Source organism: Poecile atricapillus, chromosome 34, assembly GCF_030490865.1.
Source record: "Poecile atricapillus isolate bPoeAtr1 chromosome 34, bPoeAtr1.hap1, whole genome shotgun sequence".
NCBI classification, from domain to species: Eukaryota; Metazoa; Chordata; class Aves; order Passeriformes; family Paridae; genus Poecile; species Poecile atricapillus.
Genome location: NC_081282.1, coordinates 3,694,567 through 3,720,241, shown reverse-complemented (window position 1 = coordinate 3,720,241; position 25,675 = coordinate 3,694,567). Strand labels below are relative to the sequence as shown.

Sequence of the window (25,675 nt, the reverse complement as noted above, 5' to 3'; positions counted from 1 at the left end):
GCAGTTTTAGGGGAGGGGTTTTGAGGAATTTTGGGAGGGTTTGGGGCAGTTTTAGGGGAGGGGTTTTGAGGAATTTTGGGAGGGTTTGGGGCAGTTTTAGGGGCGGGGTTTTGAGGAATTTTGGGAGGGTTTGGGCGGGATTTCCAGGTTTCCTCCCTTTTATTTTTGGCACCCCCTGCCGGGCTGGAGGCCTCCTGGAAAAGAGCCAAAAATTCCACCCAAAACCAGTAAAAAAAACCCGAATTAAATTCCCCCAGTTTAGGGCAACACCAAAACGCGGAATTGGTGGGGATTGGGGGAAATTTGGGAGGGGGAACTTTGGGTCTGTTTTGGGTCCGTTTTGGGTCCCTTTTGGATCCGTTTTGGGTCCATTTTGGGTCCATTTTGGATCCCGTTTTGGGTCCATTTTGGGTCCGTTTTGGGTCCATTTTGGATCCGTTTTGGGTCCGTTTTGGATCCCTTTTGGATCCGTTTTGGGTCCATTTTGGGTCCATTTTGGGTCCATTTTGGGTCCGTTTTGGATCCGTTTTGGGTCCGTTTTGGGTCCGTTTTGGGTCCGTTTTGGGTCCCTTTTGGGTCCGTTTTGGGTCCCTTTTGGGTCCCTTTTGGGTCCGTTTTGGATCCCGTTTTGGATCCCGTTTTGGGTCCATTTTGGGTCCCTTTTGGGTCCGTTTTGGATCCCGTTTTTCACCCTTTTTTTGTGTCACTCTCGGGGTTTTTTGTGAATTCCACCAGGGCTCGTGTGGGGAGGATTTTTGGGTTTATTTGGGGTGATTTCAGGCAAAATAGCCCCAAAGGAAAGAGGCCACGCCCATCAGCACCAGGGCGTTGATGTTGACCACGCGGCTCCATTTGGGATCCTCGGGGGGCGTGGCTTCAGCTGGGGCCACGCCCAACCCCGAGGCCACGCCCCCAGCTCCCGGCCCCGCCCCTGGAGCCGCTTCCAAGTCTGGAATGAAGGGGGAGATGAAGAATTTGGGTTCCCAAAGACCCCCAAAATCCCAAATTTCTGCCCCAAAGCCCCCAAATTTGGGTTTTCCCCCCCTCTTACCCCCGAGCGGGACCCCCGGATTCTGGGGGGGCTCCTTGGGCGCGTCCAGGTCGATTCGGGGCTCGCGGCTGTTCCGGAGGCTGAACACCAACCTGTGCAGCTGGATCGACCCAAAATGCGGCAAAATCAACCCAAAATGCGGCAAAATCAACCCAAAATGCGGCAAAATCAACCCAAAATCCGGCAAAATCAACCCAAAATGCAGCAAAATCCACTCAAAATGCAGCAAAATCGACCCAAAATGCGGGAAAATCCACCCAAAATGTGGCAAAATCAACCTAAAATCTGGCAAAATCCACCCAAAATGCGGCAAAATCAACCCAAAATGTGGCAAAATCAACCCAAAATGCAGCAAAATCAACCCAAAATCCGGCAAAATCAACCCAAAATCCGGGAAAATCAACCCAAAATGCAGCAAAATCCACCCAAAATGTGGCAAAATCGACCCAAAATCCGGGAAAATCAACCCAAAATCCGGGAAAATCCACCCAAAATGCGGCAAAATCGACCCAAAATGTGGCAAAATCAACCCAAAATGCAGCAAAATCGACCCAAAATGCGGCAAAATCAACCCAAAATCCGGGAAAATCGACCCAAAATCCGGGAAAATCCACCCAGAATGCGGCAAAATCCACCCAAAATGTGGCAAAATCAACCCAAAATGCGGCAAAATCCACCCAAAATGCGGCAAAATCCACCCAAAATGTGGCAAAATCAACCCAAAATGCGGCAAAATCCACCCAAAATGCGGCAAAATCAACCCAAAATCCGGCAAAATTGACCCAAAATGTGGCAAAATCAACCCAAAATGTGGCAAAATTGACCCAAAATCTGGCAAAATCAACCCAAAATCCGGCAAAATTGACCCAAAATCCAGCAAAATCGACCCAAAATCCAGCAAGATCGACCCAAAATGCGGCAAAATCAACCCGAAATCCGGCAAAATCCACCCAAAATGCGGCAAAATCGACCCAAAATCCGGGAAAATTGACCCAAAATCCAGCAAAATCGACCCAAAATCCGGGAAAATCAACCCAAAATCCAGCAAAATTGACCCAAAATCTGGCAAAATCGACCCAAAATCCAGCAAAATCGACCCAAAATCTGGGAAAATCAACCCAAAATGCGGCAAAATCAACCCAAAATCTGGGAAAATTGACCCAAAATCCGGGAAAATTGACCCAAAATCCGGGAAAATTGACCCAAAATCCGGCAAAATCAACCCAAAACTTTGATCTCATTTTGCCTCATTTTGGCTTCATTTTCTACTCATTTTTGGGACATTTGGGCTTCATTTTGTCTCATTTTGGGTTCATTTTGCCTCATTTTGGGTTCATTTTGCCTCATTTTGGGTTCATTTTGCCTCATTTTGGGTTCGTTTTGTCTCATTTTGGGTTCGTTTTGTCTGATTTTGGGTTCATTTTGCCTCATTTTGGGTTCGTCTCATTTTGGGTTCATTTTGCCTCATTTTGGGTTCATTTTGCCTCATTTTGGGTTCATTTTGCCTCATTTTGGGTTCATTTTGCCTCATTTTGGGTTCATTTTGCCTCATTTTGGGTTCATTTTGCCTCATTTTGGGTTCATTTTGCCTCATTTTGGGTTCATTTTGTCTCATTTTGGGTTCGTTTTGTCTGATTTTGGGTTCATTTTGCCTCATTTTGGGTTCGTCTCATTTTGGGTTCATTTTGCCTCATTTTGGGTTCATTTTGCCTCATTTTGGGTTCATTTTGTCTCATTTTGGGTTCATTTTGTCTCATTTTGGGTTCATTTTGTCTCATTTTGGGTTCATTTTGTCTCATTTTGGGTTCATTTTGCCTCATTTGGGGTTCATTTTGCCTCATTTTGGGTTCATTTTGTCTCATTTTGGGTTCATTTTGCCTCATTTTGGGTTCATTTTGTCTCATTTTGGGTTCATTTTGTCTCATTTTGGGTTCATTTTGTCTCATTTTGGGTTCATTTTGTCTCATTTTGGGTTCATTTTGCTCATTTTGGGTTCATTTTGTCTCATTTTGGGTTCCTTTTGCCTCATTTTGGGTTCATTTTGCCCCTTTTTTGGTTCATTTTGCCTCATTTTGGGTTCATTTTGTCTCATTTTGGGTTCATTTTGCCTCATTTTGGGCTCACTGGAGCCATTCTGAGCTCATTTTGGGTTCATTTTGCCTCATTTTGGGTTCATTTTGCTCATTTTGGGTTCATTTTGCCTCATTTTGGGCTCACTGGAGCCATTCTGAGCTCATTTGGGGCCATTTTGAGCTCATTTTGGGTTCATTTTGCCTCATTTTGGGTTCATTTTGCCTCATTTTGGGTTCATTTTGCCTCATTTTGGGTTCATTTTGTCTCATTTTGGGCTCACTGGAGCCATTCTGAGCTCATTTTGGGCCATTTTGAGCTCATTTTGACCCATTTTAATCCTGGGTTGTTTCTTTTTTCCCTTTTTTCCCCCTTTTAACCCCCCCAAAAATTTTTTTAAAAAATCCCCAAAAATCCCCAAACCCCCCCAAAAGGCCCCCGGCGCTCACGTGGACGGTGGGGATGGGCGGGGAGCAGCAGGACACGGCCAGGACGATGGCGCAGGTGAGCAGGAAGAGCAGCACGGCGAAGTGCAGGTAGTGCAGGCCGCAGAGGAGGGCGGGGCAGCGCCCGGGGGTCCCGCAGGACCCCGACCCCAAAAGGATCTCGGGGATCATCCGGGCCAGCCCCAGCCCCAGCCCCCCCAGCAGACCCCAGAAGGCGCCCTTTTGGGGAGAAAAAGCGGGGATTTGGGCAAAGCCGGGGTTACCTGGAAACGCCAGAACTTCCCCCAAATCCTCCCCGAAATCCCCGTTTTTTATCCCCTTTCCATCCCCCAGGTGTGTCCAGCTCGCCCCATCTGCACCCAGGTGTGCCCAGGTGCCCTCAGGTGTGCCCAGGTGCCCTTTAAACCCCCCCAGGTGTGCCCAGGTGCCCTCAGGTGAGCCCAGGTGTGCCCAGGTGCCCTTTAAACTCCACCAGGTGTGCCCAGGTGTGCCCCAGACCGCATTTAAACCCCCCAGGTGTGCCCAGGTGTGCCCAGGTGAGCCCCAATCCCCATTTAAACCCCCCCAGGTGTGCCCAGGTGAGCCCCAATCCCCATTTAAAGCCCCCCAGGTGTGCCCAGGTGTGCCCAGGTGCCCTTTAAACTCCACCAGGTGTGCCCAGGTGCCCTTTAAACCCCCTCCAGGTGTGCCCAGGTGCCCTCAGGTGTGCCCAGGTGTGCCCAGGTGCCCTCAGGTGAGCCCCAATCCCCATTTAAACCCCCCCAGGTGTGCCCAGGTCTCTCCCAGGTGTGCCCAGGTGTGCCCCAGACCCCATTTGAAGCCCCCCAGGTGTGCCCAGGTGCCCTTTAAACCCCCCCAGGTGCCCCCAGGTGTGCCCAGGTGTGCCCAGGTGTGCCCAGGTGCACTCACGGGCTCGTTGACGCGGGGCACGAACACGGCCAGGAAGAAGACGGCGGCCACGGGCGGGGCCAGGTACGAGGACAGGGCCTGCATGTAATCGAAGAGCTGCCCCCCCCTCGCCGCCTCCACCACCGGCAGCCAGGCCAGGCTGAGCCCCACCATGACCAGCACCCAGAGCCTGCGGGGAGGGGTCACCTGGGCTCACCTGGGGTCACCTGGGGTCACCTGAGCTCACCTGAGCTCACCTGAGCTCACCTGGGCCTGACCTGACCTCACCAGGCTGAGCCCCACCATGACCAGCACCCAGAGCCTGCGGGGAGGGGTCACCTGAGCTCACCTGGGGTCACCTGAGCTCACCTGGGGACACCTGGGGACACCTGAGCTCACCTGGGGTCACCTGAGCTCACCTGGGGACACCTGGGGACACCTGAGCTCACCTGAGCCTCACCTGAGCTCACCAGGCTGAGCCCCACCATGACCAGCACCCACAGCCTGCGGGGAGGGGTCACCTGAGCACACCTGGGGACACCTGGGGTCACCTGAGCTCACCTGAGCTCACCTGAGCTCGCCAGGCTGAGCCCCACCATGACCAGCACCCAGAGCCTGCGGGGAGGGGTCACCTGGGGTCACCTGGGGTCACCTGAGCTCACCTGGGGTCACCTGAGCCTCACCTGAGCTCACCTGGGGTCACCTGGGGTCACCTGAGCCTCACCTGGGGACACCTGAGCCTGACCTGAGCTCACCTGAGCCTGACCTGAGCTCACCTGGGCCTGACCTGAGCTCACCTGAGCTCACCAGGCTGAGCCCCACCATGACCAGCACCCAGAGCCTGCGGGGAGGGGTCACCTGGGCTCACCTGGGCTCACCTGGGCTCACCTGAGCCTGACCTGAGCTCACCTGAGCTCGCCAGGCTGAGCCCCACCATGACCAGCACCCAGAGCCTGCGGGGAGGGGTCACCTGAGCACACCTGGGGACACCTGGGGTCACCTGGGGTCACCTGGGGTCACCTGGGGACACCTGAGCTCACCTGAGCTCACCTGGGCCTGACCTGAGCTCACCTGAGCTCGCCAGGCTGAGCCCCACCATGACCAGCACCCAGAGCCTGCGGGGAGGGGTCACCTGAGCACACCTGGGGTCACCTGAGCTCACCTGGGGACACCTGGGGACACCTGAGCCTCACCTGAGCTCACCTGAGCTCACCTGGGCCTGACCTGAGCTCACCAGGCTGAGCCCCACCATGACCAGCACCCAGAGCCTGCGGGGAGGGGTCACCTGGGCTCACCTGAGCCTCACCTGAGCTCACCTGAGCTCACCTGAGCTCACCTGAGCTCACCTGAGCTCACCTGAGCCTGACCTGAGCTCACCTGAGCTCACCTGGGCCTGACCTGAGCTCACCTGAGCTCGCCAGGCTGAGCCCCACCATGACCAGCACCCAGAGCCTGCGGGGAGGGGTCACCTGGGCTCACCTGGGCCTGACCTGGGCTCACCTGAGCTCACCTGGGCTCCCCCCACCCCCCCTGGAAGAACTCGGGGTCCCTCAGATGTCGGGCAGGTGAAGTTTGGGTCTCTCCAGGTCCCGAGTTTGGGGTTCCCGGGCTCACCTGTCCCAGCTGCTCTCACCTGTCCCAGGTGCTCTCACCTGTCCCCAGCTGCTCTCACCTGTCCCAGCTGCTCTCACCTGCCCCAGCTGCTCTCACCTGTCCCCCCTCACCTGTCCCCCCTCACCTGTCCCCCTCACCTGCCCCAGCTGCTCTCACCTGCCCCAGCTGCTCTCACCTGTCCCAGCTGCCCTCACCTGCCCCAGCTGCCCTCACCTGTCGCAGCTGCTCTCACCTGCCCCAGTGGCTCTCACCTGCCCCAGCTGCTCTCACCTGCCCCAGCTGCTCTCACCTGCCCCAGTGGCTCTCACCTGTCCCAGTGGCTCTCACCTGCCCAAGGTGCTCTCACCTGTCCCAGGTGCGCTCACCTGCCGGCCAGCAGCAGCTGCCGTGGCCCCGCCTGCGGCCGCAGCTTCTGGAACACGTCCAGCGTGAAGAGGGCCCCGGAGCTGGCGAAGATGGAGGCCAGCGACGACATCAGCGCGGCCAGCACCACGGCCAGCATCAGCCCCCGCAGCCCTGCCGCCGGGAGTGAGCGTTATTAGCGCTAATAGCCGGAATAATGGAACTAATAGCCAAAATAACCCAACTAATAGCCAAAATAACCCAACTAATAGCCAAAATAACCCAACTAATAGCCAAAAAACGGCGTTATTAGCCAAAAAACATGGAATTATTAGCCCAAAAAATGGCGTTATTAGCGCTAATAGCCAGAATAATGGAACTAATAGCCAAAATAACCGAGCTAATAGCCAAAATAACCCAACTAATAGCCAAAATAACCGAACTAATAGCCAAAATAACGGAACTAATAGCCAAAATAACCGAACTAATAGCCAAAATAACGGAACTAATAGCCAAAATAACGGAACTAATAGCCAAAAAACGGCGTTATTAGCCAAAAAACATGGAATTATTAGGCAAAAAAAGGCGTTATTAGCGCTAATAGCCAAAATAACCGAACTAATAGCCAAAATAACGGAACTAATAGCCAAAATAACCGAACTAATAGCCAAAATAACCAAACTAATAGCCAAAAAATGGCGTTATTAGCCAAAAAACATGGAATTATTAGCCCAAAAAATTGCGTTATTAGCGCTAATAGCCAAAATAACCGAACTAATAGCCAAAATAACCCAACTAATAGCCAAAATAACCCAACTAATAGCCAAAATATGGCGTTATTAGCGCTAATAGCCAGAATAATGGAACTAATAGCCAGAATAACCGAACTAATAGCCAAAATAACCGAACTAATAGCCAAAATATGGCGTTATTAGCGCTAATAGCCAGAATAATGGAACTAATAGCCAAAATAACAGAACTAATAGCCAAAATAACCCAACTAATAGCCAAAATAACCCAACTAATAGCCAAAATATGGCGTTATTAGCGCTAATAGCCAGAATAATGGAACTAATAGCCAGAATAACCGAACTAATAGCCAAAATAACCGAACTAATAGCCAAAAAACGGCGTTATTAGCCAAAAAACATGGAATTATTAGCCCAAAAAATGGCGTTATTAGCGCTAATAGCCAAAATAACGGAACTAATAGCCAAAATATGGCGTTATTAGCCAAAACCACGGAATTATTAGCCCACAAAATGGGGTTATTAGCCCAAAATTGGCATTGTTAGTCCAAGAATTGACATTAATTGGCAAAACGCCGTTTTATTAGCCCCAAAAATAACTCATAACCCGTCCTTTGTCCTAATAACCCGTTATTAGCCCTCAATTAACAGCTAATAACAGCCTAATAACCCCTAGTAACTCACTAATAATGACTAATATCAGCTAATAGCTCCCCAGTAGCTCATTAAAAGTGGCTAGTAACCCCTAATAACACCCTAATAACTCACTAATAATGCTAATAACTGCTAATAACTCACTAATAATGGCTAATAACTCACTAATAATGGCTAATAACTCACTAATAATGCTAATAACCGCTAATAACTCACTAATAATGGCTAATAACTCACTAATAATGACTAATATCAGCTAATAGCTCCCCAGTAGCTCATTAAAAGTGGCTAGTAACCCCTAATAACACCCTAATAACTCACTAATAATGGCTAATAACTCACTAATAATGCTAATAACCGCTAATAACTCACTAATAATGCCTAATAACTCACTAATAATGGCTAATAATGGCTAATAACTCACTAATAATGGCTAATAACTCACTAATAATGGCTAATAATGGCTAACAACTCACTAATAATGGCTAATAACTCACTAATAATGGCTAATAACTCAGTAATAATGCCTAATAACTCACTAATAATGCTAATAACGGCTAATAACTCACTAATAATGGCTAATAACTCACTAATAACGGCTAATAACTCACTAATAATGGCTAATAATGGCTAATAACTCACTAATAATGGCTAATAACTCACTGATAATGGCTAATAACCGCTAATACCTCACTAATAATGGCTAATAACAGCTAATCAGCCCCTAATAGCGGCCGTTGCTCACCGGGGGGCAGCAGGCTGAGCACCAGGCGCGGATACGCCACGTTGGAGCAGCTGAGGGCGGAGCCGCAGGCCCGGGAGCAGCCCTGGGGGTCAGCGCAGCCCACGACCTCTGCGGGAAACCAGTTCAGACCAGTTCGGACCAGTTCGGACCAGTTCAGACCAGTTCAAACCAGTTCAGACCGGTTCAGACCAGTTCAGACCAGTTTGGACCAGTTCAGACCAGTTCAAACCAGTTCAGACCAGTTCAGACCAGTTCAGACCAGTTCAGACCAGTTCAGACCAGTTTGGACCAGTTCAGACCAGTTCAAACCAGTTCAGACCAGTTCAAACCAGTTCAGACCAGTTCAGACCAGTTCAGACCAGTTTGGACCAGTTCAGACCAGTTCAGACCAGTTCAGACCAGTTCAAACCAGTTCGGGCCAGTTCAAACCAGTTCGGACCAGTTCAAACCAGTTCAAACCAGTTCAGACCAGTTCAGACCGGTTCAGACCAGTTCAAACCAGTTCAAACCAGTTCAGACCAGTTCAAACCAGTTCAAACCAGTTCAGACCAGTTCAGACCAGTTCGGACCAGTTCAGACCAGTTCAGACCAGTTCAGACCAGTTCAGACCAGTTCGGACCAGTTCAGACCAGTTCAGACCGGTTCAGACCAGTTCAAACCAGTTCAAACCAGTTCAGACCAGTTCGGACCAGTTCGGACCAGTTCGGACCAGTTCGGACCAGTTCAGACCAGTTCGGACCAGTTCGGACCAGTTCAGACCAGTTCAGACCAGTTCAGACCAGTTCAAACCAGTTCAAACCAGTTCAGACCAGTTCAGACCAGTTCGGACCAGTTCAGACCAGTTCAGACCAGTTCAAACCAGTTCAGACCAGTTCGGACCAGTTCGGACCAGTTCAGACCAGTTCAGACCAGTTCAGACCAGTTCGGACCAGTTCAAACCAGTTCAAACCAGTTCAGACCAGTTCAAACCAGTTCAAACCAGTTCAGACCAGTTCAAACCAGTTCAAACCAGTTCAAACCAGTATAAGCCAAAGCACCCCAGTATAAACCAGTATAAACCAGTATAAACCAGTACAGGCGGCTGTAATGGGGCGCCATATTGGGCGGCCATCTTGAGAGCTCCCATGGGCGTTGCCATCTTGGGTGCTCCTGGGGGCGGCCATTTTGGGCGGCCATTTTGGGGGAATCCCTTCAGCTCGAATCGAAACCAGTCTAAACCAGTCTAAACCAGTCTAAACCAGTATAAACCAGTATAAACCAGTGTAAACCAGTATAAACCAGTGTAAACCAGTATAAACCAGTATAAACCAGTATAAACCAGTGTAAACCAGTATAAACCAGTGTAAACCAGTATAAACCAGTATAAACCAGTGTAAACCAGTCTAAACCAGTCTAAACCAGTATAAACCAGTCTAAACCAGTATAAACCAGTATAAACCAGTCTAAACCAGTGTAAACCAGTATAAACCAGTATAAACCAGTCTAAACCAGTATAAACCAGTATAAACCAGTATAAACCAGTCTAAACCAGTCTAAACCAGTATAAACCAGTATAAACCAGTACAGGTGGCTGTAATGGGGCGCCATATTGGGCGGCCATCTTGGGAGCTCCCATGGGCGCCGCCATCTTGGGTGCTCCTGGGGGCGGCCATTTTGGGCGGCCATTTTGGGGAAATCCCTTCAGCTCGAATCGAAACCAGTCTAAACCAGTCTAAACCAGTATAAACCAGTATAAACCAGTATAAACCAGTATAAACCAGTGCAGAGCAGAGCGGCGCTGACCCGGGAAGAGGACGCGGGCGGCCATGCCGGGCAGCACCATCAGGAACATGGGCAGCACCTTGAGGTAGCCGCAGACGACGCAGCCGGCGCGGACGTGCGTGAGGGAGCGGCCGGCGAGGCAGCGCTGCACGATCACCTGCGGGGGCGGGGCCGCGGGGCCCGGTCACTGACCAGTATAAACCAGTATAAACCAGTATAAACCAGTATAAACCAGTATAAACCAGTATAAACCAGTATAGACCAGTATAAACCAGTATAAACCAGTATAAACCAGTAACTGACCAGTAACTGACCAGTATAAACCAGTATAAACCAGTAACTGACCAGTAACTGACCAGTATAAACCAGTATAAACCAGTAACTGACCAGTAACTGACCGGTCACTGACCACTTATCCCAGTTATCCCAGTTACTGATCAGAGCCACCTCTGTTCCTCCCAGTTCCCTCCCAGTCCCCTCCCAGTCCCCTCCCAGTGCCCCCAGTCCCCCCCAGTCCCCCCCAGTCCCCTCCCAGTCCCCCCCAGTCCCCTCCCAGTCCCCCCCAGTGCCCCCAGTCCCCTCCCAGTGCCCCCAGTTCCCTCCCAGTCCCCCCCCAGTCCCCCCCAGTCCCCTCCCAGTCCCCTCCCAGTGCCCTCCCAGTGCTCCCAGTTCCCTCCCAATCGCCTCCCAGTATAACCCAGTGCCCCCAGTCCCCTCCCAGTCCCCCCCAGTCCCACCTGGTCGGTGCACCAGTACCAGGCGGAGATGATTCCCAGTGCCCCCAGTCCCCTCCCAGTATAACCCAGTCCCTCCCAGTCCCACCTGGTCGGTGCACCAGTACCAGGCGGAGATGATTCCCAGTCCCCTCCCAGTATAACCCAGTGCTCCCAGTCCCACCTGGTCGGTGCACCAGTACCAGGCGGAGATGATTCCCAGTGCCCCCAGTCCCCTCCCAGTATAACCCAGTGCCCCCAGTCCCCCCCAGTCCCCTCCCAGTCCCCCCCAGTCCCTCCCAGTCCCACCTGGTCGGTGCACCAGTACCAGGCGGAGATGATTCCCAGTGCCCCCCCAGTCTCCCCCAGTGCTCCCAGTATAACCCAGTGCCCCCAGTCCCACCTGGTCGGTGCACCAGTACCAGGCGGAGATGATTCCCAGTGCCCCCAGTCCCCTCCCAGTATAACCCAGTGCTCCCAGTCCCACCTGGTCGGTGCACCAGTACCAGGCGGAGATGATTCCCAGTCCCCTCCCAGTATAACCCAGTGCTCCCAGTCCCACCTGGTCGGTGCACCAGTACCAGGCGGAGATGATTCCCAGTCCCCTCCCAGTATAACCCAGTGCTCCCAGTCCCACCTGGTCGGTGCACCAGTACCAGGCGGAGATGATTCCCAGTCCCCTCCCAGTATAACCCAGTGCTCCCAGTATAACCCAGTGCTCCCAGTCCCACCTGGTCGGTGCACCAGTACCAGGCGGAGATGATTCCCAGTGCCCCCAGTCCCCTCCCAGTATAACCCAGTGCTCCCAGTCCCACCTGGTCGGTGCACCAGTACCAGGCGGAGATGATTCCCAGTCCCCTCCCATTATAACCCAGTGCTCCCAGTCCCACCTGGTCGGTGCACCAGTACCAGGCGGAGATGATTCCCAGTCCCCTCCCAGTATAACCCAGTGCTCCCAGTATAACCCAGTGCTCCCAGTCCCACCTGGTCGGTGCACCAGTACCAGGCGGAGATGATTCCCAGTGCCCCCAGTCCCCTCCCAGTATAACCCAGTGCTCCCAGTCCCACCTGGTCGGTGCACCAGTACCAGGCGGAGATGATTCCCAGTCCCCTCCCATTATAACCCAGTCCCCCCAGTCCCTCCCAGTGCTCCCAGTCCCACCTGGTCGGTGCACCAGTACCAGGCGGAGATGATTCCCAGTCCCCTCCCAGTATAACCCAGTGCTCCCAGTCCCACCTGGTCGGTGCACCAGTACCAGGCGGAGATGATTCCCAGTCCCCTCCCAGTATAACCCAGTCCCCCCCAGTGCTCCCAGTCCCCCCCAGTCCCCCCCAGTCCCCCCCAGTCCCACCTGGTCGGTGCACCAGTACCAGGCAGAGATGATTCCCAGTCCCCTCCCAGTATAACCCAGTGCTCCCAGTCGCACCTGGTCGGTGCACCAGTACCAGGCGGAGATGATTCCCAGTGCCCCCCCAGTCTCCCCCAGTGCCCCCAGTCCCCCCCAGTGCTCCCAGTCGCACCTGGTCGGTGCACCAGTACCAGGCGGAGATGATTCCCAGTCCGAGCAGGAGGCCGGGCCAGGGCAGGTCCCCGGAGCCGGGGTCCCGCAGGAGGTGGAAGGCGTCGGGCCGGGGGCGGCCGCAGGGCCCCGAGGAGTTGGGGGGCAGCGCCAGGGGGTAGAGCTCCCGCAGGCCCTGGTACCCGCCCACGGCGCCCAGCGCTGCCGGACCAGTACGGACCAGTGTAAACCGGTATGGAGCGGTATAAACCAGTATAAACCAGTATGGAGCAGTATGGACCAGTATAAACCAGTATAAACCAGTATGGACCAGTGTAAACCAGTATGGACCGGTGTAAACCAGTATGGACCGGTACGGACCAGTATAAACCAGTATGGATTGGTATAAACCAGTATGGACCAGTGTAAACCGGTATGGACCGGTATAAACCAGTATAAACCGGTACGGACCAGTATGGACCAGTATGGACCAGTGTAAACCAGTATGGACCAGTGTAAACCAGTATGGAGCAGTGTAAACCGGTATGGACCAGTGTAAACCAGTACGGACCAGTGTAAACCAGTATGGAGCAGTATGGAGCAGTGTAAACCAGTATGGACCGGTACGGACCAGTACGGACCAGTGTAAACCGGTATGGACCGGTATAAACCAGTATGGACCGGTACGGACCAGTATAAACCAGTATGGACCAGTGTAAACCAGTACGGACCAGTATAAACCAGTATGGACCAGTATGGACCAGTATAAACCAGTATGGACCAGTATAAACCAGTATGGCACCACAGTGCTGCTTCCCAGTCCATCCCAGTCCCTCCCAGTCCCCCCAAATCCCCTCCCAGTTTATCCCAGTTTATCCCAGTTTATCCCAGTTTATCCCAGTCCCTCCCAGTCCCTCACAGTTTATCCCAGTCCCTCCCAGTCCCTCCCAGTCCCCTCCCAGTCCCCTCCCAGTCCCTCCCAGTCCCCTCCCAGTTTATCCCAGTTTATCCCAGTTTATCCCAGTTTATCCCAGTTTATCCCAGTCCATCCCAGTCCCCTCCCAGTTTATCCCAGTCCATCCCAGTTTATCCCAGTCCCACCGTAGCCGGCCAGCACCGAGGCTCCAGTGATGATGATCAGCGTCTGCACCAGGTCCGCGAACATCAGCGCTGTCAGCCCGCCTGGCCACGCCCCCAAGGGCCACACCCCCAGTCAGGCCACGCCCACAGTCAGGCCACGCCCCCAAGGGCCACGTCCCCATCAGGACACGCCCCCAGTCAGGCCACGCCCCCATCAGGCCACGCCCCCATCAGGACACGCCCCCAGTCAGGCCACGCCCCATCAGGCCACGCCCCCATCAGGACACACCCCCAAAGGACCACGCCCCATCAGGCCATGCCCCCAAAGGGCCACGCCCCCAAAGGGACACGCCCCCGTCAGGCCACACCCTCTTAATGGGCCACACCCACCCCTCCAAAAGCCACGCCCAAATCAGCCCAGGCCCAGTTCCCTCCCAGTTCCCTCCCAGTTCAATCCCAGTTCAATCCCAGTCCCCTCCCAGTCCCTCCCAGTGCTCCCAGTTCAATCCCAGTTCACTCCCACACCCAAACCATTACAAACCAGTATAAACCAGTACGAGACATCGCCTCCAACGCCAACCACTCCCCGTTTTTAACCCTTTAATCCCCTCCCAGTGCTCCCAGTCCCTCCCAGTCCCCTCCCAGTCCCCTCCCAGTCCCCTCCCAGTGCCCTCCCAGTCCTCCCCAGTCCCCTCCCAGTCCCTCCCAGTCCCCTCCCAGTCCCTCCCAGTTCCCCCCATCCCTCCCAGTCCCCTCCCAGTCCCTCCCAGTCCCTCCCAGTCCCTCCCAGTCCCTCCCAGTCCCTCCCAGTTCCCCCCGTCCCTCCCAGTCCCCTCCCAGTCCCTCCCAGTCCCCTCCCAGTCCCTCCCAGTCCCTCCCAGTCCCCTCCCACTCCCTCCCAGTCCCTCCCAGTCCCCTCCCAGTCCCTCCCAGTCCCTCCCAGTTCCCTCCCAGTCCCTCCCAGTCCCTCCCAGTCCCTCCCAGTCCCTCCCAGCCCCTCCCAGTCCCTCCCAGTCCCTCCCAGTCCCTCCCAGTCCCCTCCCAGTCCCTCCCAGTCCCTCCCAATTCCCCCCCAGTCCCTCCCAGTCCCTCCCAGTCCCTCCCAGTCCCTCCCAGTCCATCCCAGTCCCTCCCAGTCCCCTCCCAGTGCTCCCAGTCCCTCCCAGTCCCTCCCAGTCCCCTCCCAGTCCCTCCCAGTCCCTCCCAGTCCCCTCCCAGTCCCTCCAGTTCCCCCCCAGTCCCTCCCAGTTCCCCCCCAGTCCCTCCCAGTTCCCTCCCAGTCCCTCCCAGTCCCTCCCAGTCCCTCCCAGTCCCCTCCCAGTCCCTCCCAGTCCTCTCCCAGTCCCTCCCAGTCCATCCCAGTCCCTCCCAGTCCCCTCCCAGTCCCTCCCAGTCCCTCCCAGTCCCCTCCCAGTCCCCTCCCAGTCCCTCCCAGTCCCTCCCACTCCCCTCCCAGTCCCTCCCAGTCCCCCCCAGTTCCTCCCAGTCCCCTCCCAGTCCCTCCCAGTCCCTCCCAGTCTGTCCCAGTCCCCTCCCAGTCCCTCCCAGTCCTTCCCAGTTCCCTCCCAGCTCCCTCCCAGTCCCTCCCAGTCCCTCCCAGTCCCCTCCCAGTCCCTCCCAGTCCGTCCCAGTGCTCCCAGTCTCACCAGTGATGGTGTAGAGGGCGGTGATGCCCAGCAGGGCCCCCACGGAGCCGTACAGGTCCCAGCCCAGCGCCTCGCGGATGAAGAGCGCCCCCGAGTACATGTCCACCTGCAGCACTGGTCTGTACTGGGAGCACTGGGAGCACTGGGGGGGACTGGGGGGGGGACTGGGGGGGACTGGGAGGGACTGGGAGGGAACTGGGAGGGACTGGGAGGGACTGGGAGGGACTGGGAGGGACTGGGAGGGACTGGGAGGGACTGGGAGGGACTGGGAGGGGACTGGGGGGACTGGGAGGGAACTGGGAGGGACTGGGAGGGAACTGGGAGGGACTGGGAGGGACTGGGAGGGACTGGGGGTGGGGAGGGAACCCTAAATTCCACAGGGAGCCCCCAGCCCCTCCCAGTATAAACCAGTATCCCCTCCCAGCCCTTCCCAGTATAGACCAGTATCCCCTCCCAGCCCCTCCCAGTATAAACCAGTGCTCCCAGTACCGAGATCTTGGTGCTGACGTAGAGCCCCAGCGAGAGCAGCGCCAGGTAGAGCCGGATCCGCCCCCCCCCGAAGCGCCGGCCCAGGTACTCGGGCATGGTGGACACCTGGCCACGCCCACGGGACACGCCCGGTCAGGACAGGGCCAGGGGACACGGCCACGGGACACGCCCAGACACACCCACTCAGGACACGCCCATGGGACACGGCCAGTCAGGACACACCCACGGGACACGCCCCGGGACACGCCCACTCAGGACACGCCCACCGGGACACGGCCCGGGACACGCCCCCGGGACACGCCCAAACGGGACACGCCCAAACGGGACACGCCCCCCGGGACACGCCCACTCAGGCCACACCCAGGGTCCCCAGCCCCCCCCAGTATAAACCAGTTCAGACCAGTCCCAGCACCTCCCGGTCCCTCCCAGTTTATCCCAGTCCCCTCCCAGTCCCCTCCCAGTTCCCTCCCAGTCCCCTCCCAGTTCCCTCCCAGTCCGTCCCAGTCTGTCCCAGTCCCCTCCCAGTCCCTCCAGTCCGTCCCAGTCCCTCCCAGTTCCTCCCCAGTCCGTCCCAGTCCCTCCCAGTCCCCTCCCAGTCCCTCCCAGTCCATCCCAGTCCCTCCCAGTCCCCTCCCAGTCCCTCCCAGTCCCTCCCAGTTCCCTCCCAGTTCCCTCCCAGTCCCCCCCCAGTCCCTCCCAGTCCCTCCCAGTCCCTCCCAGTCCATCCCAGTCCCTCCCAGTCCCTCCCAGTCCGTCCAGTCCCCCCCCAGTCCCTCCCAGTCCCTCCCAGTCCCTCCCAGTCCATCCCAGTCCCTCCCAGTCCCTCCCAGTCTGTCCCAGTCCCTCCCAGTCCCCTCCCAGTTCCTCCCAGTCCCTCCCCAGTCCCATCCCAGTTCCCTCCCAGTCCCTCCCAGTCTGTCCCAGTCCCTCCCAGTCCCTCCCAGTCCCCCCCAGTTCCCTCCAGTCCCTCCCAGTCCCTCCCAGTCCCTCCCAGTTCCCTCCCAGTCCCTCCCAGTCCCCTCCCAGTCCCCTCCCAGTCCATCCCAGTCCGTCCCAGTCTCACCCCGGCTCTCAGGTAGATGGGGACGAACACCCAGCCCAGGAGCAGCACGATGAACATGCCCTGGGGGGAGGGGGCGGGCTCATGTCGCGATAGGGGGCGGGGTCATGTCGCGACAGAGAGGGGGGCGGGGCCCCAAGGCCGCGACATCGCGACGGAACCAGTGGGGAGGGGTGAGATATCGCGAGATATTGTGAGATATCGCGACATATCGTGAGATATCGTGAGATATCATGAGATATTGTGAGATATCGTGCGATATCATGAGATATTTGTGAGATATCGCGACATATCATGAGATATTGTGAGATATCATGAGATATCATGAGATATCGTGAGATATCATGCGATATCATGAGATATCATGAGATATCGCGACATATCGTGAGATATCGCGACATATCATGAGATATCGTGCGATATCGTGACATATCGTGCCGTATCGCGCCGTATCGCGACTTCACGCTCCACTCGAAGCCGCCCACGGCGATGCCGCCGGCCGCGCACCGTCCCCGCCAGCCCCACGAAGTGACCGGAGCCGATGTTGCTGGCAAAGAGCGACGCCCCCACCTGGAGATGGACAGAGTGACCCTGAGTGACCCCTGAGTGACCCCTGAGTGACCCTGAGTGACCCCTGAGTGACCCCTGAGTGACCCTGAGTGACCCCTGAGTGACCCCTGAGTGACCTCTGACCCCCTGAGTGACCCTGAGTGACCCCTGAGTGACCTTGAGTGACCCCTGAGTGACCTCTTGACCCCTGAGTGACCCCTGAGTGACCCCTGAGTGACCCCTGAGTGACCCTGAGTGACCCCTGAGTGACCCCTGAGTGACCCCTGAGTGACCCTCCATTCCCCCAGCACAAACCAACAGAACCAGTCCAGACCAGTACAAACCAGTACAAACCAGTATAAACCAGTACAAACCAGTACAAACCAGCATAAACCAGTACAAACCAGTATAAACCAGTCCAAACCAGTCCAAACCAGTCCAAACCAGCACAAACCAGTACAAACCAGTACAAACCAGTCCAAACCAGTGCCCACTCACCGGGGCCCAGCCCATGCTGCGTCCAGCCAGGAAATACCCGGAGAGGCTCCGCCCACTGCGCCTGCGCAGGGCCTGCCAGTATAAACCAGTATAAACCAGTATAAACCAGTATAAACCAGTATAAACCAGTATAAACCAGTATGGACCAGTATAACCAGTACGGACCAGTATAAACCAGTATAAACCAGTATAAACCAGTACGGACCAGTATAAACCAGTCCTGGACCAGTACGGACCAGTATAAACCAGTCTGGACCAGTACGGACCAGTATAAACCAGTATAAACCAGTACGGACCAGTATAAACCAGTATAAACCAGTATAAACCAGTACGGACCAGTATAAACCAGTATAAACCAGTCTGGACCAGTATAAACCAGTATAAACCAGTATAAACCAGTATAAACCAGTATAACCAGTATAAACCAGTACGGACCAGTATAAACCAGTATAAACCAGTATAAACCAGTATAAACTAGTATAAACCAGTATAAACCAGTATAAACAGTATAAACCAGTATAAACCGGTATAAACCAAGTACAGACCAGTATAAACCAGTATAAACCAGTACAAACCAGTCCAGACCAGTTTGTGGCTCCCAGCCCCTCCCCCCCCCCCGGGGCATTGTGGGTAACGCTGCGCCCCTCCCCCACCCGAGGGCACAAAAACAACCCCGGGGTGGGGGAGGGGCGTGGGGGGGGGGGGAATTTTGGGGGAATTTGGGGGAATTTTGGGGGAATTTTGGGGAATTTTGGGGATTTTGGGGAATTTTGGGGGATTTTGGGGGATTTTGGGGAATTTTGGGGGAATTTTGGGGAATTTTGGGGAATTTGGGGAATTTTGGGGAATTTTGGGGAATTTTGGGGGAATTTTGGGGGATTTTGGGGGAATTTGGGGAATTTTGGGGAATTTTGGGGGAATTTTTGGGGAATTTTGGGGAATTTTGGGAATTTTGGGGAATTTTGGGGAATTTGGGGGAATTTGGGAATTTGGGGAATTTTGGGGGAATTTGGGGGAATTTTGGGGGAATTTTGGGGGAATTTTGGGGAATTTGGGGGAATTTGGGGAATTTTGGGGAATTTTGGGGAATTTTGGGGGAATTTTGGGGAATTTTGGGGGAATTTTGGGGAATTTGGGGGAATTTTGGGGAATTTTGGGGAATTTGGGGAATTTTGGGGAATTTTGGGTATTTTGAGGTGGATTTTCATGATTTTGGGGTGAATTTTGGGGATTTTGGGGTGAATTTTGGGGATTTTGGGGTGAATTTTGGGGATTTTGGGTGAATTTTCATGATTTTGGGGTGAATTTTGGGTATTTTGGGGTGAATTTCGGGTATTTTGGGGTGAATTTTCAGGATTTCGGGGTGAATTTTCAGGATTTGGGATTTTCGGGGGTGGATTTTCAGGATTTTCATGATTTTGGGGTGGATTTGGGGTATTTTGGGGTGAATTTTAAGGATTTTGGGGATTTTGGGGTTGGATTCGGGGGTTTCAGGGTGGATTTTGGGGATTTTGGGGTGAATTTTCGGGATTTTTGGGGTGAATTTTCAGGATTTTGGGGTGAATTTTCAGGATTTTGGGTATTTTGGGGTGAATTTTCATGATTTTGGGGTGAATTTTCATGATTTTGGGGTGAATTTGGGGTATTTTGGGGTTGAATTTTAAGGATTTTGGGGTGAATTTTCAGGATTTTGGGTATTTTGGGGTGAATTTTAAGGATTTTGGGTGAATTTTCAGGATTTGGGGTATTTTGGGGTGATTTTTCAGGATTTTTGGGGTGAATTTTCATGATTTTGGGGTGAATTTGGGGTATTTCGGGGTCCTTACCCAGAGCCCCACGGCCATGACGAGCAGGAAATAAACCCCGATCACCCCCAGGTCCCAGGGCCCCGCGCCCGGCGCCGCCATCCCCCTCCCCCACCCTCCCCGCCTCCACCCCTCCCCCACCCCCGGGCCCGGCCTAAATCCACCCCACAGCCCCTCCCCCACCCCCTCACGGCCCCTCCCCCACCTCAAAGTCCTCCGCAATCCCCTCCCCCCACCCCCTCAGATCCCACCCCGGGCCCCTCCCCCACCCTAAAAACCCCCCTGAGCCCCTCCCCCACCCCCCAAATCCCCTCCCCCACCCTAAAAACCCCCCTGAGCCCCTCCCCCACCCCCCAAATCCCCTCCCCCACCCTAAAAAGCCCCCTGAGCCCCTCCCCCAACCCTCAAATCCCCTCCCCCAACCTCCCAAATCCCTCCTCCCCACTCCCCAAATCCCCTCCCCCACCCAAACTCCCCTCCCCCACCCTCCAAATCCCCTCACCCCACCCCCAAATCCCCTTCCCCTCCCCACCCCCAAATCCCCTCCCCCACCCCCAAATCCCCTCCCCCACCCCCAAATCCCCTCCCCCAACCCCCCAAATCCCCTCCCCCACCCCCAAATCCCCCTCCCCCACCCCCAAATCCCCTCCCCCCACCCCCAAATCCCCTCCCCCACCCCCCAAATCCCCTCCCCCACCCCCGCTCCCCTCCCCCACCCCCAAATCCCCTCCCCCACCCCCCAAATCCCCTCCCCCACCCCCGCTCCCCTCTCCCCACCCTCCAAATCCCCTCCCCCACCCCCCAAATCCCCTCCCCACCCCCCCTCTCGCTCCGCCGCCCCCGGGGCGCCCCCGCTGGACCCGGGGGGGGAGGGGCGGCCCCTCCCCCACTCCCCCGCCCCTCCCCCACCCCCCCGCCCCTCCCCCCACCCCGCGGTCCGGTCCCTGGGGTGGGGGAGGGGCCGCGGGGGGGGAATTTCGGGGTCATTTTGAGATCGTTTTTTTGGGGCATTTTGGGGGATTTTGGGGCCATTTTTGGGTCATTTTTGGGGCCATTTTGGGACCATTTTGGGACCATTTTTTGGGTCATTTTTGGGTCATTTTGGGTCATTTTGGGGGCCATTTTTTGGGTCATTTTTTTGGGTCATTTTTGGGTCATTTTTGGGTCATTTTGAGTCATTTTGGGACCAATTTTTGGGTCATTTTTTGGGTCATTTTGGGACCATTTTGGGGCCATTTTTCGGAGCCATTTTTGGGTCATTTTTGGGTCATTTTTGGGTCATTTTGGGACCATTTTGGGGCCAATTTTTGGGTCATTTTGGGACCATTTTGGGACCATTTTTTGGGTCATTTTTGGGTCATTTTGGGGCCATTTTGGGGCCAATTTTTGGGTCATTTTTGGGTCATTTTGGGACCATTTCTTGGGTCATTTTTGGGTCATTTTTGGGTCATTTTGGGGCCAATTTTTGGGTCATTTTTGGGTTATTTTGGGGCCATTTTGGGGCCATTTTGGGACCATTTTCTGGGTCATTTTTCTGAGCCATTTTTGGGTCATTTTGGGGCCAATTTTTGGGTCATTTTTGGGTCATTTTGGGGCCATTTTGGGACCATTTTGGGGCCAATTTTTGGGTCATTTTTGGGTCATATTTTGGGACCATTTTGGGACCATTTTTTGCGTCATTTTTGGGTCATTTTGGGACCATTTTTTGGGTCATTTTTGGGTCATTTTTGGGACCATTTTGGGACCAATTTTTGGGTCATTTTTGGGTCATTTTGGGACCATTTTGGGACCAATTTTTTGGGTCATTTTCGGAGCCATTTTTGGGTCATTTTTGGACCATTTTTTGGGTCATTTTTGGGTCATTTTTGGGTCATTTTTGGGTCCATTTTGGGACCATTTTTTGGGTCATTTTTGGGGTCATTTTGGGGCCATTTTTCGGAGCCATTTTTGGGTCATTTTTGGGTCATTTTGGGGCCATTTTGGGGCCATTTTTGGGTCATTTTTGGGTCATTTTTGGGGTCATTTTGGGACCATTTTTTGGGTCATTTTTGGGACCATTTTGGGCCATTTTGGGACCATTTTTTGGGTCATTTTTGGGTCATTTTTTGGGTCATTTTTGGGCCATTTTTGTTCAGTTTTTGGTCGTTTTTTTTTCACCATTTCGGGACAATTTTCTCAGTTTCCGTAATTTCTGGGAAGGAATTCCCAGATCCCGGCCGGGCTTGGACTGGTTTGGGACTGGTTTGAACTGGTTTAGACTGGTTTGAACTGGTTTCAACTGGTTTGGACCGGTTTTGGAGTGGTTTGAACTGGTTTGAAGCGGTTTGAACTGGTTTGAACTGGTTTGAAGTGGTTTTGAACTGGTTTAGATTGGTTTGGAACTGGGTTTTGAACTGGTTTGAACTGGTTTGGACTGGTTTGAACTGAGTTTGAACTGATTTGAACTGGTTTGAACTGGTTTGGACTGGTTTGAACTGGTTTGGGACCGTTTGAACTGGTTTGAACTGGTTTGGACTGGTTTGGGACTGGTTTGGACCGGTTTTGGAGTGGTTTGAACTGGTTTTGAACTGGTTTGAACTGCTTTGAAGTGGTTTTGAACCGGTTTGAACCGGTTTGAACTGGTTTGAACCGGTTTGAACTGGTTTGAACCGGTTTGAACTGGTTTGAACTGGTTTGAACTGGTTTGAACCAGTTTGAACCGGTTTGAACTGGTTTGAACCGGTTTGAAATGGTTTGAACTGGTTTGAACTGGTTTGAAGTGGTTTTGAACTGGTTTGAACTGGTTTGAACTGGTTTGAACTGGTTTGAACCGGTTTGAACTGGTTTAGACTGGTTTGAACCGGTTTGAACCGGTTTGGACTGGTTTGAACTGGTTTGGACTGGTTTGAAGTGGTTTAGAACCGGTTTGAACTGGTTTGAACTTGTTTGAACCGGTTTGAACTGGTTTGAACTGGTCTGAACTGGTTTGAACTGGTTTGAACTGGTTTGGGCGTGGCCGCGCACCTGAGGGGGGGAGGGGCCCGTTTCCCACAATGCACCGCGGGAATCCCAAACTGGGAGCGCCCCTCCCCCCCCCAGTAACCAACAAATTATGCAAATGAATGCAAATGAAGCGAATCCACAGCACCGTATTAAAACGAGGAATGTTTATTCGCATTATGCAAATTTAGGCAAATGAGAGTCGAGTCCTCCCTCCTCAGCTTCCATTCAAGGCCCCGAGAGGGGCGAGGCCTCAACCAATCAGAGCCCGGCAGAGATAATTTATGCAAATCCATGCGAACGCAGCCAGGGGGGCGGAAATTGATATGCAAATTTATGCTAATGAGCCGCGCTGCTCCTCCCACTGCTCCGGCGTCAGCGTCCGCTGCTCCAGGGCGTGGATCCGGCCCAGCTCCTCCTTCAGCGCCTCGTTAACGAGCCTGAACGGTAATTAACTGCTAATTAACCGTGTTAATTAACCCTCCTTCAGCGCCTCGTTAACGAGCCTGAACGGTAATTAACCGCTAATTAACCGCGTTAATTAACCCTCCTTCAGCGCCTCGTTAACGAGCCTGAACGGTAATTAACCGCTAATTAACCGCGTTAATTAACCCTCCTTCAGCGCCTCGTTAACGAGCCTGAAGGGTAATTAACCGCTAATTAACCTCATTAATTAACCCTCCTTCAGCGCCTCGTTAACGAGCCTGAACAGTAATTAACTGCTAATTAACCTCATTAATTAACCCTCCTTCAGCGCCTCGTTAACGAGCCTGAAGGGTAATTAGCCGCTAATTAACCTCATTCATTAACCCTCCTTCATCGCCTCGTTAACGAGCCTGCCCCGTAATTAACCACGTTAATTAACCCTCCTTCAGCGCCTCGTTAACGAGCCTGAACGGTAATTAACTGCTAATTAACCGCATTAATTAACCCTCCTTCAGCGCCTCGTTAACGAGCCTGAACGGTAATTAACTGCTAATTAACCTCATTAATTAACCCTCCTTCAGTGCCTCGGTAACGAGCCTGAACGGTAATTAACTGCTAATTAACCTCGTTAATTAACCCTCCTTCATCGCCTTGTTAACGAGCCTGAACGGTAATTAACCGCTAATTAACCTCGTTAATTAACCCTCCCTCAGCGCCTCGTTAACGAGCCTGAATGGTAATTAACCGTGTTAATTAACCGCGTTAATTAACCCTCCTTCAGCGCCTCGTTAACGAGCCTGAACAGTAATTAACTGCATTAATTAACCCTCCTTCAGCGCCTCGTTAACGAGCCTGAACGGTAATTAACTGCTAATTAACCTCATTAATTAACCCTCCTTCAGCGCCTCGTTAACGAGCCTGAACGGTAATTAACCACGTTAATTAACGTCATTAATTAACCCTCCTTCATCGCCTCGTTAACGAGCCTGAATGGTAATTAACTGCTAATTAACCTCGTTAATTAACCCTCCTTCAGCGCCTCGTTAATGAGCCTGAACGGTAATTAACCACTAATTAACCTCGTTAATTAACCCTCCTTCAGTGCCTCGTTAACGAGCCTGAACGGTAATTAACCACGTTAATTAACCCTCCCTCAGCGCCTCGTTAACGAGCCTGAACGGTAATTAACTGCTAATTAACGGTGTTAATTAACCCTCCTTCAGCGCCTCGTTAACGAGCCTGAACGGTAATTAACCGCTAATTAACCTCGTTGATTAACCCTCCCTCAGACCCTCATTAACGAGCCTGCCCGGTAATTAGCCGCTAATTAACCTCGTTAATTACCCCTTGGCAGCCCCCACCTCCCTTCAAACCCCTCCCACCCCTTTAAATCCCGCCCCCCCTCTGGCCCCGCCCCCTTTGGCACAGCCCATTTAAAGCCCCGCCCCTTTGAAGCCACATCCCCTTGAAGCCCCGCCCCCTCCAGCCCCGCCCCTTTGAAGTCCTGCCCCCTCTGGCCCCGCCCCTTTGGCCCCGCCCCCTTTAGGCCCCTCCCCCACCGGTGCCTCTCCAGGGTTTTGAGGCCGCGGAAATTTCCGGAAACGACGACGAGGCGGAAACTGCCCGGGCAGAGCCGGGGGTTCTCCTGCACCTCCTGCAATTAACGGCCCTTAATTAGCGCTAATTAATTTATTAATTAATTATTAATTAATTAGCACCCGCAATTAAACACCTCATCCTTAAACTGCTTCATCAAAGTGCGATTAATAATTAATAATCAGCTGGGATTAATCAGCGGCTATTAGCCGGTAATTAGGGGTCCCTACGCGCTAATTAGCGCCTGTTGAGTGCTAATTAACACCGGTTCGCTGCTAATTAACACAGCACAGACGTTAATTAGCGCCCGATGGTGTTTTATTAACAGCCCAGCGGTAATTAACTCCCATTAGCCACTAATGAACACCCCCAATCGCTAATTAACACCCCCTGCGTGCTAATTAACCGCCGTTAAACACTAATTGATAACCATTAATCATTGATTAGCCACCAATTAACAGCTGATAGGCTCTAATTAATGCCCATTAAAGACTAATAAACCCACCTGAGCTGTTAATCAAAGCCCATTAGCTCCTAATTAACACCCCTGGAACACTAATTAATTACTAATTAGCCGCTTTTCTCCCTAATAGGCGCTAATTTTGCACCATTGTGCACTAATTAATTATTTCCCCGGTCAGTCAAACGTTAATTAACGCTGATACATAAACTGTGAACTTCCCCAGCGCTTTTAATTCCAATTAAAGCCCCAAAGCCGCTCATTAAATCTTTTCCCGGATAATTAAGGCCGTCCCCAGCTAAATGAGAGCCCGCTCGTCCCCAATTAGCCGCCAATTAATTAATTAGTTAATTAATTACCACGTGCTCGGCCTGGAGCCGCTCCCGGAGCCGCTCCCGCAGCTCCCTCCGCCCTCGGCGGTTCCATTTCCGCCTTCCGCGTGCGTCACTTCCGCCGCGCGCGGGGCGTTCTGGGTACCGAGGCGGAAACAGCAACAAGGCATTGTGGGTAACGAGGCGGAAACGGAAACAAGGCATTGTGGGTAACGAGGCAAAA

At 53.5% G+C, this 25,675-nt stretch overlaps 2 protein-coding genes across 2 annotated transcripts; both read right to left on the bottom strand.

Moving 5' to 3' along the window:
- Positions 1-75: 75 nt before the first annotated feature.
- LOC131590635 (sodium/glucose cotransporter 2-like) lies at positions 76-19,776 on the bottom strand. The gene is given in 16 exon segments (XM_058860913.1): positions 76-949; positions 1,052-1,151; positions 3,571-3,786; positions 4,477-4,645; positions 6,435-6,585; positions 8,560-8,667; positions 10,342-10,477; positions 12,555-12,754; positions 13,634-13,714; positions 15,259-15,364; positions 15,748-15,852; positions 16,811-16,870; positions 17,272-17,313; positions 17,315-17,377; positions 17,855-17,926; positions 19,681-19,776. Coding segments are annotated over 16 exon segments (1,863 nt in total). The 5' UTR covers positions 19,762-19,776; the 3' UTR covers positions 76-776.
- A 3,014-nt stretch (positions 19,777-22,790) lies between these two features.
- Positions 22,791-25,630, bottom strand: BOLA2B (bolA family member 2B). The gene is given in 5 exon segments (XM_058860908.1): positions 22,791-23,078; positions 24,624-24,718; positions 25,480-25,524; positions 25,526-25,546; positions 25,548-25,630. Coding segments are annotated over 5 exon segments (342 nt in total). The 5' UTR covers positions 25,623-25,630; the 3' UTR covers positions 22,791-22,972.
- Between the last annotated feature and the right edge of the window lie 45 nt (positions 25,631-25,675).